This window comes from Hoplias malabaricus, chromosome 7 (assembly GCF_029633855.1).
Source record: "Hoplias malabaricus isolate fHopMal1 chromosome 7, fHopMal1.hap1, whole genome shotgun sequence".
Lineage (NCBI taxonomy): Eukaryota > Metazoa > Chordata > Actinopteri > Characiformes > Erythrinidae > Hoplias > Hoplias malabaricus.
In genome coordinates this window covers 43,021,470-43,043,087 of record NC_089806.1, presented here as the reverse complement: position 1 = coordinate 43,043,087, position 21,618 = coordinate 43,021,470, and the positions used below count along the sequence as shown (strand labels likewise).

Sequence of the window (21,618 nt, the reverse complement as noted above, 5' to 3'; positions counted from 1 at the left end):
ACCCCGTCCCCTTTAAAGCAAAAGACATACGGATTCTTAAGGTGGACTGTGAAGTATTAAGACAAAACCCAAGCAGACGTTCCAGAAATAGCAGAAACAGACACATGCAGTGAACGTTCCTCGAGAGCGAGTTCTATAGGAGTTAAGGCACTTCAGTCTGTGGTGTCGAGCTGCGCAGAACTGCAGGACTAAACAGACGTCCACGCAACATTCTCTGGTCCAGGCGTCCTCTGAGGTTTGGCCTTGAGAAGGACGCACACATTCGCCTCCGCACTTTCACAGAGTTCCAGGAAAAGCATTTCGTCCCTCGTGACCTCTGTTCATGAGAGGAGGACAATAAAAAGACACTCTCCATCTCCAGGGGGAGTAAGAAAAGGTGGAGCAGGCGCCGTCCCATTCATCGTTGATGATACACAGAGGCGTAGCCACAATATCCTCTTCATCTGATGCAGACTCGGGAGCCTTTTGGGCTCATCAGTGGCTATTCTAAAAAACAAAAAGGGGGGGAGGAGCCAAGGTGGGAGGAGTCTCAGGTTTGTGACTGTGGGATTGTTTGTTTGTTTGTCCTTGAGCGGAGCTGGTGTGCAAGCGGTTTGGTCCCTGAATACACAATCTGTCAGGGGTCTCACCCTCTGGAGGTTGTCCACATTAGAAGCCCCCTACTCTATAATCCTGGTGCCCCCCCCCCCATCCAACACACACACCAAATCTTGCACAACAATACAACCACCTCCTTGTTTCTACCCTCCCTGTTCATTCTCTCTGCATACTTTGGTAGCCCCCTTTCACCCTGGTCTTCAACGCTCAGGACCCCCACAGAACAGGTGTGATTTGGGTGGTGGATCATTCTCAGACTGACGGGGTGGTGGTGTGCGCTGTGCTGGTACGAGTGGATCAGACTCGTCAGTTGCGGCTGGAGTTTTTAAACACCTTGACTGAGAATAGTGCACCAAAATAACAGCGTCCTGTGTCACTGATGAAGGACTAGAGGACGAGCGACACACACTGTGCAGCGACTGATGAGCTACTGTCTCTGACTCTACATCTACAAGGTGGACCAACGAGGGAGGAGTGTCTCACAGAGTGGACAGAGTGTGGACACAGGGTTTAAAAACATAGCAAAGCTGAGAGAATGGACAGTGGGTTTTAGAAAGAAGGAGGTGGTTTTAATATTGTGGCTGATCTTAAAAAAAAAAACACTAGTCTTTGGCTCCTCTCAAGTCACAAATCGGTTCACACCAATTACAGATATGGGTCACTGACAAACACAGAGCCTCCAGGAACAGAGAGGGGTCTGAACAAAGCCCACTCAGAAGGGAGCAGGGGGCTTGTAATGGGGACGCAGCCACCGTGCTGTAATCAGACGGTGGGGAAGAGAACACACCACTCTGGAGAACACAGCACCTTCCCTCCATCTCTGATTTAACTTACATCCTCTCTCTCTTTCTCTCTGTCTCTCATCACGTCTCATCATGTCTCTCTCTTAGGTCTCTTACTCTCTCCTTCTCTCTCTCACCATGTCCCCCCCCTCCCTCTCTCAACATGTCTCCCCCCTCTCTCTCTCTCACCATGTCTCCCCCCTCTCTCTCTCTCACCATGTCTCCCCTTCTCTCTCTCTCACCATGTCTCCCTCCCTCTTTCACTCTCTCACCATGTCTTCCTCCCTCCCTCCCTCTCTCACCATGTCTCCCTCCCTCTTTCACTCTCTCACCATGTCTCCCTCCCTCTTTCTCTCTCACCATGTCTCCCTCCCTCTCTCTCTCTCTCACCATGTCTCCCTCCCTCTTTCACTCACTTACCATGTCTCCCTCTTTCTCTCTCACCATGTCTCCCTCTTTCTCTCTCACCATGTCTCCCTCTTTCTCTCTCACCATGTCTCCCTCCCTTTTTCTCTCTCTCTCACCATGTCTCCCTCTATTTCACCCTAACTTTCACTCACTTTTAGGTTTCTCTCTCTCTCTCTCTCTCTCTCTCTCTCTCTCATCAGTTTGTCTCTTTCTCTTTACATATTTCTCATTGTCTCTTCCTCTCCCCACCCCACCCCACTCTCTCTCTCATTTCAGGTGCTCTATAACGGCGATGTCCCTCCGGTCGGCCGCGTACTCGGGGCTGAGGCCGTTGAGGAAGAGGCTGCCGTTGCGAGACAGGGGGAAGGAGGGGTACGTCTCTCGCTCGTCCCCCAGGTTCACCGACAGCGTTCTCTTGCCCATCTCCTGGTTGACGGGCGGGTTGTTGAGGCCCAGCTCGGCCGACAGTTTGCGTTTGATGGACGCGGCGCGCTGGAACTTGTCGTAGATGTCCACGCTCAGGCGCCGCCGCGTCTCCTTAAACTCGGCCGACACGTTCGCGGTCCACTCGGCTGCGTGAGCCCGAAACTCACCCACCTGAGAGAGAGACAGAGAGAGAAATGGAGAGATACACAGGGAGAAAAAAGGAAGAAGAATGTAAGGAAACGTGAATGTAATGATAAATGTGTGTCAAAGCATGTAATTGAACAGTAATAACTGAGCTCTGAGGGTGAAGGGAGGACTGATTCACTGATATGAACGTGTGAATGTGTGTGGGTGATGGACAGCATCAGAACAAACTGCTCTCTCTCTCTCTCTCTCTGGGGGTCTCAGGATGGAGAGATGGTATAAAATCGCTTGAAACCTGAAGACACTTACAAGCTTTCCAGTTTAATGAAGTGGAATCAGAGGTCTGCATCTGCTGTCCACCCCCCCCCCTTTCCCTGTCTCTCCCCCTCTCAAACACACACACACACACACACACACACACACACACATTCTTTTAGCAAACAGCAAAAACCAGAGCAGCAGATTAGACATCATGAATAATAATCAGTGTGGAGCTGTGATGAGATCTGCTGATATATGCACAGCACTTGTGTGTGTGTGTGTGTGTGTGTGTGTGTTAAAGAGAGAGAGAAAAGAGATGTGTGTGTGGCCGAGACTGCAAAATATCTACCTTATATTTTATTTCATGTGTTTTTCAGAAAAATGTCCCAGAAGCCTCATCAATCAATCAATCAATCAATCAATCAATCAATCAATCAATCGCCTTAACTGAGCCCACCCTACGTCCACACATGGTCCTTCCACCTTCTGCTCAGGTGTTATTCTGTGGCAGCCCATGTCTGAGAAACACCATCATCTTCTTTTGTGTCTATTTCCTTTCCTCAGTGCTTCCCCTCTCCAGCTCCACGTCCTCCACGTCCTTTCAGACCCACTGTGTTGGGCTTGTCTTCTCACAGAGGAAGGATGGACACAGACGGTGTTGTATTTTGACCAAAGCAGACCACAGATGTTTTTTTTGAGACAGAACTGAGCTGTGACTGGAAGCGAAAAGAAAATAATGATGGGTGGTCTCTGACTTTCGCACTGTAAATGAAGGATAATTGTATGAAGTCTACAGTCTACTCTCTCTCTCTCTCTATGTAATGCACACTTCTCCCGGCTGTCTAGCCCGGGGAGGTGGTTGCTAGGTAACCTGGCGACAGGTGTGATGGGCACTGGGCTACTTGGCTGTGCGAGCAGTTAAGAGCTTTTATCCCCAAGGTGTGTCATGCTCGTCTGTGTTCGTCTGCGTTCTGGGGGGTGGTCTGTCGAGGCGTGATTTTGTGTCTCTTCTTCTCGTAAACACAGAGCGTATGGTTTCTGCGTCAAGCCCCTCATAAGTCGTAAAATATGTGTTTGTTTACACTTCATTCATCTGCGACTTAAGACTTCATCTGTTTCTTCACGCTCCATCAGGAGCAAACCGAGCGTGTAGTTCGCTTCTTGTCGACTGACGGACTCCGCTGAGACGAAGAGAGGAAAATAACCCCCTTCCACACCCCCCTTCCATTTCACACATTTCTACTTTCAGTGCTGCTTCTTTTTAAAGGGCCAACGTCCTATGTCTTTCTTACCTCACCCCACCCCCTCTCCCATCCCCTGAGGTCCACTTGTGACATTAAAGGAACACTACGTAATATTTTTACCTTAAAATTGGTGCTTCATTGAACTGTAATAGTATGAAAAAGACATCCGGGCGCAGCACTGCAAAAACTGCACTATGTAACTTTTGGAGGGGAACCAGGGGGCAGCCCCAGAAGCAAAAAAACCCAGATCTTACCTAGTTTTTTTTAATGCTGCCCTGTCTCCCAAAAACTGCCCTAATTCATACCCTTTCTGGATTTTTCAGAATAAAAACAGGCTGATGTTATTACCGTGCCTTTAAATGTAAATGTAAACGAGCTGTGCTCTGATTGGCTGCTTTGTATTTCAGCAGCTCATTCAAGAGAGCAACACTGCTGTGAACACACAGGGCTAAAACACTAAAATCACACACTACAGATGGACATATGACACCTAGCGGCGTTTGTGACATCACAAACTGGGTTACATTCAAACAGACATTCCATATATGAACTGCACGGATTGAGAGAGTACACACACCTCTTCTTTTGTTTTCTTGGAGATGACTCGAAACCAGTCGCTGATCATACTGAGCACCGCCGCGAAGTACGCCAGCCCCACCAGGATCCAGAACCATACCACCGGCTTGTAGTAGTCCAGATAGTCCATCTCAGAACCACCTGGATAAGAGAGAGAGAGAGAGAGAGCAATCATTCATTAATTTTTTTATTCACGTCCAACTAAAACATATTGCTCTATAGCCACTAAATGAATCAATTTATGCTCCATAGAGTGGGTCCCCTACATGGGGGCAGCCATGATTAAAATACCTCCAGGCCACTAGGTGTCACTATAACACCTGATCCGTCACATGAAAACAGCTCAGTGTCAGTGGCGGACAGAGCCAAGTCCACTCACTAAACACATCCACACCACTGTGTGGGGGTCCTGACCTTTAAAGAACAGGGGGCGTAGCTACAGAAGGATCACGTATACAATAAGTGGAGTGGTGCTTGTCGTGCGGGGTACCGTCAGCCCTCACCTGCAACAAAGTCTCCGAAGCCGATGGTGGTGAGGGTGATGACCACGAAGTAGATGGACTCCAGCGTGCTCCAGCCCTCGATGTGTTTGAAGATGACGGCCGGCAGCGTGACGAAGAGCAGGCAGCCGAACAGGATGAAGAGGACCGTGGAGAAGACGCGGATCTTCGTCTGACTCACCTTCCACTTCTGCAGAGAGAGAGAGACGAACTGATGACACTGGGGAGTAACAGAAGAGCGATAAAAGATTCATCAATACAATGTGAGTGGATGGATTGATAGATGAGAGAATAAGATGGATGTGTCGATGAGTAGATGAATGAAAAGATGGAGGGATGAAGGTGTGTGTGTGGACATATGGCTGGAAAATAAAGGGAGGAATGGGTTAAAGAATGGAGTGATAGATTGAAATACGGATGACTAGATTGATGGATGGTTGTTGGATGAAGTGATGAGAGAATGAGATGGATGGGTAGAGCGATGGAGAGATGAAAGGATGGATGAATGGAGGGGAGATAAGCAGTAGATAAGTTGTGACCCAAACCATAGCCGTGTTATAAAGATGTTTTAAGGTGGAATGCTTTTGTTCTGTGGTGGTCTGTTTTCCTTGGTGTTGATGTTATTTAAGGACGAGACCAATGCTCTGCTGTGTTTGTGCTTTGAGCCCCGCCCTCAAACACTGCCCCGCCTCCAAGGGCCTTGAGATCTCATCTTAAATGGGTTTACACCGAGTTTCTATTCTCTTTCAAACAGAGAACAAAGAGAAGAGATTAAACCTGTGCTGAAGAACATCCCTCACTCTGACTTTGTGAGAAGATTAATCATTTAGCTCTCTCTCTCTCTCTCTCTATGTCTCTCGCTCACTTGTTCTCTGTCTCTCTCTATGTCTGTGTCTCTCGCTCACTTGTTCTCTGTCTCTCTTTATGTCTGTCTCTCGCTCTGTCTCTCTCTTTTCTCATGCTAGAAAACCACGCCTTGATCTATCACACTACCAGCCACACACATTCAACTACGTCTCATCACATGTCCCCCCGCCATACACACACACACACACACACACTCCAGCAGTGACCCCAGTGATGATCATCTCCTGTCTCCCGTTGAGCAGAGTCACCACCTCTTCAGAAAGATGACTATGCCGCCTCAGTCCGGAATGTTCGACTTTCTCTCTCTCTGCTCACGGCACAGAAAAGGCATCTGTCGTTCTTTTAGACAAGGGAGAGAACTCCTGAGATGAGGACGTTGCTCTATTCCTGCTCCATAGGGGGGTAACACTGCAGTTTCTGATCACGTAAAGTGGAAACGTCTCCGAACTCGGGAGACAGATAACTGCATTACAGACAGTGTGACAAAACTAAACAACTCGTTGAGTTTCTGCGCAGCTTCAGAACGTAAACAAACTGGGCTTCCCCACAATCGTAGGGAATGGGAGGTGTTGAAATTGTTGCCAAAGTAAGCTGGGACCTGGTCACCCTGGACATGGACAGTATCTAAATGTCATGGATACATACTGACCTCTGCACCTCTCAGCTTGGACAGCCAGTACCAACTGGACCTGCTAATAAAGCACCAACAATGTGTGTCAGTCAGTGACTCGGTGAATAAGGCTGAGAGTGCTAAGGCTCCTGGGCGGTCCGGACTGTGATTCAAAATTCACCAAAGCATGATCCTGTATTACTGCCTCTATTCCTACAATAACCTAAACACACACACCCACACACACACAGAAACCTTTGATCAAGAGTAACCCTTTCTAATACTGACCCAGGGCAATATTTTACTAATCATTACATTAATGTTTTCCACACTATCACTGACTTTGTCTGGAAATAATCAGGGTTTCACTCGCATCATTCTCTCACACCTTCCATCGCTTCGACCTGGACCACCTGCTCGAGAAAGACCCTTAAAACTGTTATCGCTCCCCCAGGTCCTTATTCACTGTGAGCAGTTTCATTACTGAGATGAATAGACTCTTGGGCGTAGGTTTTGTTTGAATAATGAGCGCTGCTCGATCGGTGAAAGTTGATAAAGATGAGAAATGGACGTCCTCTTGTCTTTTGTAAGAGAGAAAATTGGCAGACAACACAGCTTCATTACGTTTGCTCAACTTCCGCTGATCTGCTGGAGCAGCTCCACTCAGTACTCAGCCTATGGAAATTACCTCCGATCTGATTGGCCAGGTACTGCTACCACACAGAGCCTCACGGTGGCGCTGCAGGTAGTGTTACTGCCCCACAGCTCCAGGGTCAGGTGGTCAGGGTCAGGACCCTGTTTGTGTGCAATTCCTTAGGGTGTCCGGGTGGAACTGTGCACAGGTGTGTGTGTTAGTGTGAGTGACTGGGTGAGTGTGTGACACTGTCCTCAGGTGTGTGTGTGTGTGTGTGAGAGAGAGAGAGAGAGAGAGAGACTGTCCTCAAGTGTGTGTGTGTGTGTGTGTGTGTGAGAGAGAGAGAGAGATACTGTCCTCAAGTGTGTGTGTGTGTGTGTGTGTTAGTGCGAGTGACAGGGTGAGTGTGTAACACTGTCCACAGCTGTGAGTGTGTGTGTTAGTGTGAGTGACAGGTTGAGTGTGTGAAACTGTCCACAGCTGTGTGTGTGTGTGTGTGTGTGTGTTAGTGTGTGTGTTAGTGTGAGTCACAGGGTGAATGTGTGTGTTAGTGTGAGTGACAGGGTGAGTGTGTGAAACTGTCCCCAGCTGTGAGTGTGTGTGTGTGTTAGTGTGAGTGACAGGGTGAGTGTGTGACACTGTCCACAGCTGTGAGTGTGTGTGTTAGTGTGAGTGACAGGGTGAGTGTGCGAAACTGTCCACAGCTGTGAGTGTGTGTTAGTGTGAGTGACAGGGTGAGTGTGTGACACTGTCCACAGCTGTGAGTGTGTGTTAGTGTGAGTGACAGGGTGAGTGTGTGAAACTGTCCACAGCTGTGAGTGTGTGTGTTAGTGTGAGTGACAGGGTGAGTGTGTGAAACTGTCCACAGCTGTGAGTGTGTGTTAGTGTGAGTGACAGGGTGAGTGTGTGAAACTGTCCACAGCTGTGAGTGTGTGTGTTAGTGTGAGTGACAGGGTGAGTGTGTGAAACTGTCCACAGCTGTGAGTGTGTGTGTTAGTGTGAGTGACAGGGTGAGTGTGCGAAACTGTCCACAGCTGTGAGTGTGTGTGTTAGTGTGAGTGACAGGGTGAGTGTGTGAAACTGTCCACAGCTGTGAGTGTGTGTGTTAGTGTGAGTGACAGGGTGAGTGTGTGAAACTGTCCACAGCTGTGAGTGTGTTTGTTAGTGTGAGTGACAGGGTGAGTGTGTGAAACTGTCCACAGCTGTGAGTGTGTTTGTTAGTGTGAGTGACAGGGTGAGTGTGTGAAACTGTCCACAGCTGTGAGTGTGTTTGTTAGTGTGAGTGACAGGGTGAGTGTGCGAAACTGTCCACAGCTGTGAGTGTGTTTGTTAGTGTGAGTGACAGGGTGAGTGTGCGAAACTGTCCACAGCTGTGAGTGTGTGTGTGTGTGTGTGAGTGACAGGGTGAGTGTGTGAAACTGTCCACAGCTGTGAGTGTGTGTATGTGTGTTAGTGTGAGTGACAGGGTGAGTGTGTGAGTGACTGTGTGAGAAAGAGGCTCTGTATCCAAAGAGTTGCTGAACAAAATGAAGTGGTTATAGAAGATGAAAGAATGAATGCTTCACAGAGGTGTACTTCACAAAAACAAATATATCACAGAGGGTTGTTGTCCTGGTTTCGTTTCCATGAATGAATGATGTGATGAAGAAATGAACTTTAGGAATGTTTCCACACCACAGCGGTTTTATGAAGTCGGCTCTGAACAGGCTCCTTCTTGACTGATGTTTCTCCTGAGCTCGTTTTTCTCTCTTCTGACTCGAGCACAAACCGCAGCTAGCCCGTGGTTTTCAGGCAGATTCTAGGAGCGCTCCTGATTGTAAATATTGGATACTGAGGGAGAAACCCAAGGAGTGAGCAAACTCAATACGTCCCATCCATATTTCATATGGATCTGAGGAACAGGGAGAATACGTTACGCTGTTGGACCAATGGGCTGTAGATCACCCAGTGAACGCCTCAGTCGTCCAAACCCTGGGCAGCTCCTGAATTCACATGAGCTACAGCTACAGAGCAACACGAGCGCGGCAGCCACATCCGTTTCTGACTACTGGGATTTGTACAGAAGAGAGAGGGAAACGTAGCGCTGTTCCCTAATGAAGACCTCAGGGACAGCAGGATCCTGCACCTAGCACTGCAGGACAGAATGAGGGAAATAGGAATCTGGATCCTGGAAGTTCCTGGGAATTTGATCTATTTATCCTATTATTCTGTGGTTACATCACACAACTTTAAGCCCGACTTTAACCCCCGAGTTCCAGTCAGACGGGGCCTCACGTCTGAACAAGTGCCATCAACAGCCAATGAAAACAGAGCACAGAAAGTAAACACATGCAGTCGATACAGAAAACAGACACCTGCTAGATTCACATGTCCCCAGAAAACCAGTATTACACGTAACATCAAGCCGTTGCAGCCTTTATTCCAACTTTATTCTCATTGGCCTTTCCACCTTAAATGATGCAGCAACGACACTGTGGAGTCTGTAACAGCAGCATGTGTTCTGAACTATTTAAGGTGGAACGTAGTCTCAGATAGGTGCTACTCTGATTTCCCTGCTGCTGTGTTTAGAGACTTTCTGTGTGTAGTACCTCCTGCCTCTTTAAACGACGCGTAGTGTATTCAACCGTTTCCCATTGGACTGTGGTCAGGGTGAAAGTCCTAAACGAGAATGACGTCTAATACTTGCATCATCTCAAACTTCTCCACCCCACCGTGGTCCTCTAGAGGGAGACAGGGGCAGCTTGTATTTACCCGATGGAGAGTCAGATCTGGTAGACGTCCTGCAAAGATCTCCCAGATCGACTCCTACATAGCAGCTTGATCGCCTGGTGAGGGCATTGGATACAGTCCGGACTCGCTTTTGTAAAAGAGGGATTCTCTCTCTCTCTCTCTCTCTCTCTCTCTCTCTCTCTCTCTCTCTCTCTCTCTCTCTCTCTCTCTCTCTCTCTCTCTCTCTACTGACATAATGTCCTTTTCCCAAAGCTCTTCATAAATGTTAGCAGGTTGCCCAGAGAAAGAGAGAACAGAGAGAGAGACAGAGAGAGAGACAGACACACAGACAGAGAGAGAGAGAGAGACAGAGAGACAGAGAGAGAGACACACAGAGAGAGAGAGAGAGACAGAGAGACAGAGAGAGAGACACAGAGAGAGAGAGAGAGAGACAGAGACACAGACAGAGAGAGAGAGAGAGAGAGACAGAGAGACAGAGAGAGAGACACAGAGAGACAGAGAGAGAAGGAAACATAAATGTTTCAAATGGCACAGACCCAAGAGCAAAATCCAAGATGTGGTTGTTATGGAAACATACGACAAATCTCCCACATCACGTCTTGGACCTGCAGCATTCACATGCCTTCAGCATCTGACTGTGGAACTCTTCTGAAGGCGAATGAGGCCCTAAATGTAACTAACGTCCAGGGGCTCCTCTGATATCACTGCAGACTGAAGCAGAGCTGCTACAGTCCCCTGGGACAGAAGCACTGCTCTTTCTTATTTGTGTTCTGATGACGTACCAGGCTCCTGAAGGTGGTCCTGTGTCGTAGGGGGAGGTTTAACCACTAGGGTCTGGTGCTGAGGTTAGGGAAGGAGTTTGTGTTAGTGTTAAGTCATTTGTCTCAGTGAATGCACAAAGAGAGCTGTGAAGCTGTGACACACTCACCACGATCATTTTCTCCACTCTGGCGATGCCTTTGCCGAATATCGTCCCCAGCTGGTCGCCCACTCCGGCCAGAAGGAAACCGAACAGGGGGATTCCCAGCAGAGCGTAAAAGATACAGAAGATCCGGCCCCCTTCCGTATGAGGAGAAATATTCCCAAATCCTGCAGGAGGACAGGGACACGGACACTCAGAGCACTGTCAGCGGGAAAGAGTGGGATTACAGTGGTCTTACCTTTAAACGTGATTAAAAACTGAGGTGTTGTGTGTGTGTGTGTGTGTGTGTGTGTGTTCGTTCAGATTAGGCACCGTCACTCTGTTCTATCTGTCGAAACATCGACTCACTCAATCCAGAAACACACTCTCAACACACACACACACACACTCTAGAAACACATTCTCAACACACACACACACACTCTAGAAACACACTCTCAACACACACACACACACTCTAGAAACACACTCTCAACACACACAAACACTCTAGAAATACACTCTCAACACTCACACACACTCTAGAAACACACTCTCAACACACACACACACACACACTCTAGAAACACACTCTCAACACACACACACACACTCTAGAAACACACTCTCACCACACACAAACACACTCTAGAAACACACTCTCACCACACACACACACTCTAGAAACACACTCTCACCACACACACACACTCTAGAAACACACTCTCACCACACACACACTCTCTAGAAACACACTCTCACCACACACACACACTCTCTAGAAACACACTCTCACCACACACACACACTCTCTAGAAACACACTCTCACCACACACACACACTCTCTAGAAACACACTCTCACCACACACACACTCTCTCTAGATACACACTCTCACCACACACACAATCTCTCTAGAAACACACTCTCACCACACACACACTCTCTCACCACACACACACACACTCTAGAAACACACTCTCACCACACACACACACACTCTAGAAACACACTCTCACCACACACACACACACACACTAGAAACACACTCTCACCACACACACACACACACACTAGAAACACACTCTCACCACACACACACACACACTAGAAACACACTCTCACCACACACACACACACACACTAGAAACACACTCTCACCACACACACACTCTAGAAACACACTCTGGAAACACACTCTCACCACACACACAGACACACACACACACACGCACGCACAAGAAACACACACCCTAGAAACACACTCTTGCCACACACACTCCAAAAAACACAACACACTCCCATTTATCTGAGACACTCTTGTTACTGAGCACTGTGAGTCAAAACGTTTGGTTATCACCCATGATTGACAGGTCTCTCAGCCAATCACAGCCCTTCCCCAGAACCACTAGGCTGTTACATTCTGTAAGTGACCTCTCTCTCTCTCTCTCTCTCTCTCTCTCTCTCAGCAGGAAGCTGGAAGATGTGTGAGTCTCCTCCAAGCGTGTTGAGCTCTCCAGAGACACCTTGTTACTGGTTCTCTTCTCAGTTCAGTGATACACTGAAACAGGACGTCTTACTGTAGCGTGGTTTCAGCTCTGAACCAAGTCCTGTATCCAGGCCGACTCCTGCCGGACTCTCGAGGGGAACGGCTTGAGGACCCGACTGGTTTCTCAGCTCCAGAGTCGCTCCGGACTGCGTGACCTGAAGTGATCCGTGAGCAAGTTAATAAAGTATTTCATTCGTCTTTGTCAAAACACATCACTGCAGCTTCAACCACTCAAGCACTACAGATCTGTTCATTACCAGAGAGAGAGAGGGAGGGGAGGGGCTATGTGAGCCATTCATTACAAGAGAATGGAGGAGAGAGAGAGAGAGAGAGAGAGAGAGAGAGAGAGAGAGAGAGAGAAGAAACAGGAGCGGGTGAGAATGGAAGAAAGGAGGAGAGAATAAGAGCAGCTATTAGAGGTGAAAAGAAGATGAGAGAGTGTGAGAAAATGAGAAAGCGAGTACAGAAGAAATAGGGGTCAGTAAGAATTGAGGAGAAGAAAAACAGCTATTTGGGGAGAAGAGAGCAAGCACGAGAGAAAATGAGAGAGAGAAAGAAAGGAGAGAGAGGAAGAGCATGAGGGTGAGAGAGAATGAGAAAATGTGAGCGAAAAAAGGAGAGAAAAAGAGCAGCTAATAGGCGAGAAAAGAAAGAGTGTGTGTGTGTGTGGTGTATAAAGAATGTCCATGCGTGACATGTCAGGGATAATAGCTGGGAGAAGCCACTGTGCAGAGCTGAAAGATGGGCAGCTTTTTAAAATCCAGAGTCATTGTCCACAGCGGTCAAATCCCCACGGTCCAGTGTCCGGTTCTGAGATGGTGACTGGGGTTGACTGCGGTGTCCTCGGGCGACAGAGCAGAGGTCCTGAATGGGGCTCAACCCAAAGACCACAGTGGGAGCTGTAAAAATACAGGATTTCTGGCTGAGTTCGGGCGAGTACTTCACACTTAACACTGGAGGGGGGCTGTGAGTCCAGCCTTTATTCCCGAGTAGCGGGTTAAAGAGGCGGAGGGAGGGATTTGGAGGAAAGACGACAGGGAAAGAGACACTGTGTAGAGAAAGGACTGATTTCCCTAAGGAGTTAAACAGCTTTGTGGCCTGTCATGTCTCTCTCCCTCTCTCGCTCTCTCTCAGGGGCCCGAGGTAATGACAGAGGTCTTTTCTCTGTGTTTCCAGTCATTTCCTGATCTTAAGGACACTTGGGAAACACTTGGCTTCAGTGCAATTAGCATTTCCCTTCACCCTCCACTCCAGCTCTCAGCCAATCAGCAGGAGCATGGCCTGTCTCTCGGCCAATCAGCTGATTAACAATTGAGGCCGCTAAGATCCGGGCCGATGAGTAAAAGTAATGAACGTCGGATGAAATGCGTCATCTGAGGAAACCAAGAGCAGAAGTGTCAAAGTGATGAAGGTGCAGATGGAGTGTGGTGTGTTCTCCCTGTGTCTGCGTGGGTTTCCTCCGGGTGACTGTCTGTGAGGAGTGTGGTGTGTTCTCCCTGTGTCTGCGTGGGTTTCCGCCGGGTGACTGTCTGTGAGGAGTGTGGTGTGTTCTCTCTGTGTCTGCGTGGGTTTCCTCCGGGTGACTGTCTGTGAGGAGTGTGGTGTGTTCTCCCTGTGTTTCCTCCGGGTGACTGTCTGTGAGGAGTGTGGTGTGTTCTCCCTGTGTCTGCGTGGGTTTCCTCCGGGTGACTGTCTGTGAGGAGTGTGGTGTGTTCTCTCTGTGTCTGCGTGGGTTTCCTCCGGGTGACTGTCTGTGAGGAGTGTGGTGTGTTCTCTCTGTGTCTGCGTGGGTTTCCTCCGGGTGACTGTCTGTGAGGAGTGTGGTGTGTTCTCTCTGTGTCTGCGTGGGTTTCCTCCGGGTGACTGTCTGTGAGGAGTGTGGTGTGTTCTCTCTGTGTCTGCGTGGGTTTCCTCCGGGTGACTGTCTGTGAGGAGTGTGGTGTGTTCTCCCTGTGTCTGCGTGGGTTTCCTCCGGGTGCTCCGGTTTCCTCCCACACTCCGAAAACACATGTTGTGTCTGTAGGCGTGAGTGTGTGAGTGAATGTGTAAGTGTGTGTCACCCTGTGAAGGACTGGCGTCCCCTCCAGGGTGTGTTCCTGCCTTGCGCCCAGTGAGGGCATGGTGTAAACAGTAAGTAAAAGTTGCCTGTGTAGGGAGGACGGGGAGGACGGACTTTTGATGATGCAGTGAATGATGGGAGTTTCAGAAGATGAATTAATAAATGAGGAAAGCAATAGAATGCAGTTTGCAGGAACAGCTTTTGGAACTTCTCGAACATTGCTGCTAGGAGCTGATGGTATTCATCCACAAGATGGTTTTATTGTTTAATTATTTTGAAATTCAGTTTAATATCTGTACCCTGTTTCTCCAAAAAAAGGTCGGGTTCAGCCCGAAGTTACAGCCCTCGGATAAACACGAGAGGAAAGACACCAAACACATCGCAGCACAGCTGCCTCTGACATATGCAAATACCGCTCTTATTCACACACACACACACACACACACACACACTCCGTCTTCCTGTCTGTCTTCCCTTCAGAACCGTCTCTGTGTTTTTCCACACGTCAAACAAGTGACAAGTGAATCATGAGATCATTTTACAAAGCAATTTCACTAAAGAATGACTCTCTCTCTCTCTCCCCTACTCTATTCCCCTCTTATTTCCCTCCCTCTCTGGCTTTTTTTCCTCTCCCTTTCCTCACACTCTCTCTGACCTGCCTCTCTCTCTCTCTCTCTCTCTCTCTTTCTTAGTTTAATCTTTTCTCTTCCTCTCTTTCAATTTCATTGACTCACTTTTAAATCTACTCCCTCATTTATCTTCTTCTTCTGGTGTGAACGATGATGGTAGGTGTGTGTGTGTGTGTGTGTGTGTGTGTGTGTGTTACCTATAGTAGTGATAACAGTCCCAGCGAAGAAGAAGGAGCTGCTCATGTCCCAGAGGCTCGTCTGATTGGACGAATTCCCTGAAGGGTTAACTCCCGCACGGATGGCCTGGGTCACTTGCTGCAGTGGAAGAAAAGGAGAGGAAATGATGTGATTAATCTACACTCCTCTCTGAACATTGCTGTGAGGATGTGATAGCATTCAGCCACAGAGACTGAGTGCACAATGAGTGCAGAAACTACTCCGTTGAACCACTGCCACCAGACACCACAGACACACACACACCAGAAATGTTCCTATAGATAATGAAGGTCAGGGCACCATTATGATGCTGATAACAGACCACACACACATTCACACCCCCCCCCCCCCCTCCAGACACACACCCACACACTCTAATCTAACATGTCTATAACAGAGGGGTCAAAGTGTGGCAATTACAATGTCCCGTGTCCAGCCGTAACCATGGAGACGCCAGGCTCATTTACTGAACATTGACGAGGTCAGAGGAGGTGTAACCCGACTCGTTTTCGCACAACACCTGTTAATTGCAACTTATCAGTCACAGTGTCCTGTGTGTGCGTGTGTGTGTGTGTGTGTGTAGGTCGAGATTTAGCACACTGCGTGAACCAGAGTCTTCCTCACAGGGAAAAAAGCATGTCCCCAAAAGATGAATAAATACATAAACGTGAAGAGGTGTGTTAAGGTAAGGGTTAACTTTTGTATATAACCCAACACAATGAACGGAAGTCTAAGTTATGTCCCCTGAAACCAGACAAAGAGAGAGAGAGAGAGAGAGAGAGAGAGAGAGAGAGAGAGAGAGAGAGAGAGAAGCTGTCCATGGTGCTCAAATGCACACTCAGCTTTTCTTGTATCGACTGCTCCACTCCCTGGTTATTATCAGGATGAATGGGTGAGTTTCATCATAGCTTAGAGCAGCTGGCTCATCACTCACTTACACACACACACACACACACACACACACCAAGAAATCAAAGCATCACAAAGTTCTCAAAACAGCTTGAGCACTGTGTATAAACAGAGGCCCATTATTCCACTGTGACCACACCCCTCAACACCATGGATCTGAAAGGATGTGGCACCATCAGGAGGGTCACCAAAGAAAAGGAAATAGACCCCTGTGTGTGTGTGTGAGAGAGAGAGAGAGAGAGAGAGAGAGATGTATATTGTACCTGACCCTAGTTACCATTAGTTTCTTTGCAGTGTTTATGTGAGCTGTAACTAATTCATTTAAGATAAGATCACACTCATCTCGATCCTTTGGCGCAACATCTGTAAACATCTGTGCTCGGAATACAGTGCTGTTGTGAACACAGGACCTTTAACACACACACACAAACACACGTTTAACAGCTGTGAGTGACTGATCTCAAGTGAAGTAAAGGTGGGCAGAGGGAGACAAGAGCAAGAGGAAAAAAAAGAAAAACAGAACAGAGGTGAGGTCAGTGATCAGCTTTAGACAAATCTCCTAATCCACCCCCTCCTCTCTCCTCTACAGCACCCTCTCAGTCCCGTGCTGCCCCCCTCTCCTCCATCTCTGGTTCTGGTTCTGTAGCGCCTTTGGCTCCAGTCTCCTCACTTAATTATTGCCCTGAGCAGAAACAGCATGGCCATTTATCTCCGAGGAAGATCAGGACCGTGGGACACACTCCATCACTGTGTGTGTGTGTGAGAGAGAGAGAGAGAGAGTAAGGTGTGAAGATGTTATTTATATTAATAGGGTATAAACAGAGAAGTGTGAAGTGTCCACTGACACGTAGGTTGTCTCTGGATTTGGGAATGTGTTCTTATCTGTTATTACAGTGTAATTAAACATCAGTAAATCCTATCATATTGTAACTACAATGAATTCACACACGTCCACCCTGTTCGCTGTAGTACAGCTTGTGTATAAACACATGTGTATCATGTTCATTTTATACTCATGTAACTACAGAGAGGTGCATTAATAAACATTTTATAGCTATGTAATGACAATAATTGTGTCAGAGAGAAAAAAATCTAATGGATCATGGTTACAATGAATCACAGAATCATCATCTAATGATTCATAATCCATTCAAATCAATGTAAGGTGAGACACAGAGACTTGGAGTGTCTAAATATGTGTATTTATATATCTCCAAAATCATTAATAAATCATCAGAGGGCTCCACTGTTGATCTCTCTAAAGCCCGTCTCCTGATGTGAGCTGTTTCCGCGAGCCAGCGCTTTAAATGCTAGTGCACCGCATGCTAACCACACCCCTCCCAAACCTGAGGGGGGCTTCACCCATCACTTTGGTCCCAGTTTGGGTGCTATATCCATTTGGATGTGCCCTGCCTATTAAGGCTAAAGCTGAACATCATTAGTTTTAGATTGCACATTTGTTTCCAGCTCATTGTGTTTAATATCCTTTGTGAAGCAGTTAGGAATGTAGACAGAGGTCTCAGTGCAGATGTAAATGTAGATGTAGGCGCAGGTATAGGTATAAATATAGATATAGATGTTATTAACCTAGTCCTGGAGCTGATCTTGAGGAAAGTTTATATTAAATGTGTAATAACAATGTAGTTATTAGTTAGTAAACATGTAATAACGTATCTACTGGTAAAAGAGGAAGCAGATTGTGAATCTCCTCCATTGCTGCTACTGTTATGTGTTTACTTTTTACATTAGTGCTTTAGGGGTTAATCACATGACCCAAACAGAGCCTCCAGATGCTCCGCCCACTTTTACGGTCCTGTTATGTGACGGGAAAACGAAGAGATGTACCCTCAGCTGCCAGGGCTTATCAGGTTTTCTCATTTTACAATCCCAGAGGTCATCGATCAGGAAAACCCTTAAAGCAGAGTATTAAACCAAACCCCTGTGTTGTTGGGGATTGGTGGTCGATTCATAGGCTCAGATTAAACTTAACCCATGTGCGGTGGAAGCCTCTGGAAAATGACACTCACGCAATCAATCTTTTTAATCGTTTTTCCGTCTGCAGCCGTAGAAACGCAGCTGTAAAAGAGCGTCCTGTGTGTTTCCGAGAAACTGAGCTCAATGGTCAGGTCAATGAGTGATTGCCCGCACCTGTCACCCACGAAAGCTTTTTCTCTTCATTCCTCTTTGTGTCCCAGAGGGCTGTTGAAAAGCAGAGCCCACTGAAAGCCTGAATAAAGCAATAAAGAAGCAGAGTGTGAGCTCAGAGGGGGGGCTCAAGGCAAATGGGACTCCCTGCTCTCTTCATTAGACCCTGCTTTTGAATAATGAACGCAGGAGCGCTGTGTTGTTGTTGGTTGTTAGCGAGTGAAAGGCGAACAGAAAGGGTCTTAATCCCCGGTGGAGTTCAGGGAAACGGTCATTAGGCTGCGTCACATTCGAAGGACGGTGTATGAGAGACGGACTCAATGATGTGGACGATGGGGAAAGGTAATTGTGGGTGGTCACACTTATATAATAATGCAGGTAACACACAGAAATATAGACAGAATCTACAACAAAGCACAGCTGGAGCAGCAGGTGGAGGTCTTACTCCTTCCCGTGTAGTTAATAAGTCTCAAGTATTTGTTGTCTCCGATTCCCCCACAGCGCCCCCAGGCTCAGATGTACGGTGGCCTGCTGAGTCATATCACAAAAGGCATGACTTGTAAAAGGCTTAAGTCCTGTCTGTTCTCAGTTTTTTGAGTTGCTTTTCCCTTTAATGCTGCTGTCTAGGGGTGGACGATATGACCCTAAATTAATATCACAATCGTTCAAGATGTTATTGCGATAACGATATTATTGCCGATATTACTAAAACTTTTATTAATTTCAAAAAATCTAGTGCATGCAAAGAAACAGAAAACCTAAACAATTATGTGGAAAAGTACCCTTCAAAAAAAGACTGCTCCTTTAAAGTAGTCTTATCTTTGACACTGTGTTTATCCTCGGAAGTTTGTCTCCGGATGCTCTAACAGCTCGGAGACAGCACTTCCCGTCTTCTCCTGGGAATTCTGCTAAAACAGGACTACAGATAAAGGAAGTGTGAAGTGAAGGAGATGTGAGGAGTCAGGAATCCCCTGGCACTGAGCTCCAACACCGGCTCCGACACGAACAGACCTGTCAATCAAACCCTGACAGAGAGAGAGAGAGAGAGAGAGAGAGAGAGAGAGAGAGAGAGAGAGGTATGTTGATGCTGTTTGCAGATATTACTGCGTTCTTTGGTTTTCTTGAGCTCATTAATGCAGTCTTCTGCAGAAGGGAAATCACAGACACACACAGACCCTCAGAGTAAAATCTCCTCAGCTTCCTGATGAAAAAATGAAGACCCTCCGTGACTTCACTGCCATTCACTCTGTAACGTGAACCATTTCCAAGAACAAAACACACAAATGAATCAGATCAGGATCAAACTGACCCTCGGCACGACACACACTTCAAGAAACTCAACCCTTCCAGTCCACTCTGCTGTCCAACCGCTTCAGCCCTGAGACAGAGGGTCTGTGTCCTCTACAGGACATTCAACAGAGCCCTCACTACACTAGGGCCGAACCAGGCGGGCTCTATGGACTTTTATCACCAACAGGGGGCGCACCAAGCAGCCCCTGTAAGATCCCATTGACTTTCTATAAAATCCTGTACCTGTCTTCTTTAAGATACATGACAAAAGTGTCTCTCTCTCTGTGAGTGTGTGTGTGTGTGTACTCTCGCCTCACCTTCACCAGCTCCTCCAGCTCAGTGAGGTTGACGCAGGGGTGGTCCAGTAGGAACTGCAGCTTCTGGCTGAGGATGGCCAGTTTGTGCGAGCTTTCGTGGGGCTGCTCCAGGGCTTTGAAGACGGTGGCCCCCACGATCAGGTAGAGGACCACCAGCAGGAACACGGTCAGCACTGTTTTCCAGCGCATGACGCTGACCCGCGGCTCAAAGTCCTCCGGAGAGTTCAGGACCACCGGCTTGGCCGAGAAAGAGAGGCGGGGCTTGGAGTTGTGGGCGGCGGCTTTGGGGTCCAGAAGGTCAGGAGCGGCCACTGGGAAAAAGAGGGGAGAGTGAGTGAACGGGGGCAGGGCACAGAAGGGAGGACAGAGGGATAGATGGATGAGTGTCAGATGGATGAAGGGATGGCTAGAATATCAGGATGAATGAGTGGATGGACAGATGACAGGATGAATGACTGGTTGGGTGGATAGCAGGGTGAGTGAATGTATGTATGTATGGATGAATGAATGAATGGGTAAATGGATGGATGCAGGATTAATAAATGGTTGGAAGGGTGAATGAATGAATGAATGAATGAACGAACGAACGAACGAACGGTTAATAAATGGTTGGTGGGGTGAATGAATGAATGGATGGAATGAATGTGTAGATGGAAGGATAAATGAATAAATGAATGGACATTTTCATAATGGAACTGTTTTAAACAGTAAAACAAAATAAAATTCCGGATTTGACTGGGAATTATGGAACAATTTCTGCTTCAAAATAAAATAAAATGCTCCCAGATTAAAGTCCTAGGACGTACCCTGAGGGTCCCCCCACAGTGAGAGAATTTCTGAGAGTGAAATCCAGCGCCCAACCACTGACCATCAGCAAGAGAACTGTGAGTAGAACTGTGGACACATCAATGAGCAGCAAACTGACAAAAGCAACAGCACAGTGGAGCACTCCAGTTTCCCTCGAGAACCTCCACTGTTAAAAACTATCTACAGACTGTACGAGAGAGAGAGAGAGAGAGAGAGAGAGAGAGAGAGAGAGAGAGAGAGCGAGAGAGAGAGATAGAGAGAGAGAGAAGGGTGATTAAGAGGGAAAGATTGACAGACAGAAAGCATAATATAGAGATGATTAAAAGGGAGAGAAAAATAAGAGACGGAGGTGATGAAAAAGAGAAAAAAATAGAGAGGAAAAAGAGAATAAAATAAATAATGAGAAAACAGGATAAAAAAAGAAGAGGTGATTAAAAAATGGAAAGAAACTGATGAAAAGAGCATAGACAGAGAGAGAATAAAAAGAGAAATATGATGAAAATAGGGAAAGAAAAAAAAACAGGTGATGAAAAGAGAAAATGAAATGGAGAGGATAAAATGGGAATGGGAAGAGGATAAAACGAGTGAAAAATAAGTGATTAAAGGAGAGAAAGAAAGATGAAAAGAGAGAGAGAGAGAGAGAATGTAGTCTATATATAATACACTCCCTGGTCAATCATTGCCTTCACACAGTGACTGATGTCACGGCATTGTGCTCCACTTGCCAAATGCAATCAAATATCCTCACAGCAACATCCCAGAGTTTCTATCTGAACACAACCTTAATCTTATCACACGTTACACAGAATCTACAGAGGACGAGCTTCAACAGAGCACACTCCTGACTGACTGCCTGCGATCCCCAACCAATGAAAACGTCACATTTACATCTGATTTGCATAATTAATTCATGGCCGCTGTCTGGCTGCATATATGTTGTATTCCTCCTCATGAAACTCTTACAGCTGGTTATAGGAATAATGCAGAAGAGGAGTAGGGGAATCTGATAGAGTGTGT

General features: G+C 47.2%; 2 protein-coding genes across 2 annotated transcripts in view; one reads left to right on the top strand and one right to left on the bottom strand.

Annotated features, from left to right (window-relative positions):
• Positions 1–1,996: 1,996 nt before the first annotated feature.
• Positions 1,997–20,039, bottom strand: kcnk2b (potassium channel, subfamily K, member 2b). Its single transcript, XM_066677615.1, has 6 exons — positions 19,795–20,039; positions 15,115–15,232; positions 10,708–10,868; positions 4,942–5,128; positions 4,440–4,579; positions 1,997–2,384 (listed from the first exon to the last, which is right to left on the bottom strand). The coding sequence occupies exons 1-6, from the start codon at positions 19,981–19,983 to the stop codon at positions 2,055–2,057; spliced, it is 1,125 nt and encodes a 374-aa protein (XP_066533712.1). The 5' UTR covers positions 19,984–20,039; the 3' UTR covers positions 1,997–2,054.
• LOC136702761 (tyrosine-protein phosphatase non-receptor type 14-like) overlaps positions 19,982–21,618 on the top strand; it is a 91,666-nt gene continuing 90,029 nt past the window's right edge. The window contains exon 1 of the mRNA XM_066677901.1: positions 19,982–20,124. Within this exon, the coding sequence (XP_066533998.1) occupies positions 19,982–20,124 (143 nt within the window). The remainder of the gene's footprint in view (positions 20,125–21,618) is intronic.

Coding starts and splice junctions, on each gene's coding strand:
- kcnk2b (XM_066677615.1), bottom strand. CDS start 19,983: ATGCGCTGGAAAACAGTGCTGACCGTGTTCCTGCTGGTGGTCCTCTAC. Junction 5,129..10,707: donor GAGTGGAGAAAATGATCGTG/GTGAGTGTGTCA, acceptor CTCTCTCTGCAG/AAGTGGAAGGTGAGTCAGAC. Junction 2,385..4,439: donor CCAAGAAAACAAAAGAAGAG/GTGTGTGTACTC, acceptor TCTCTCTCTCAG/GTGGGTGAGTTTCGGGCTCA.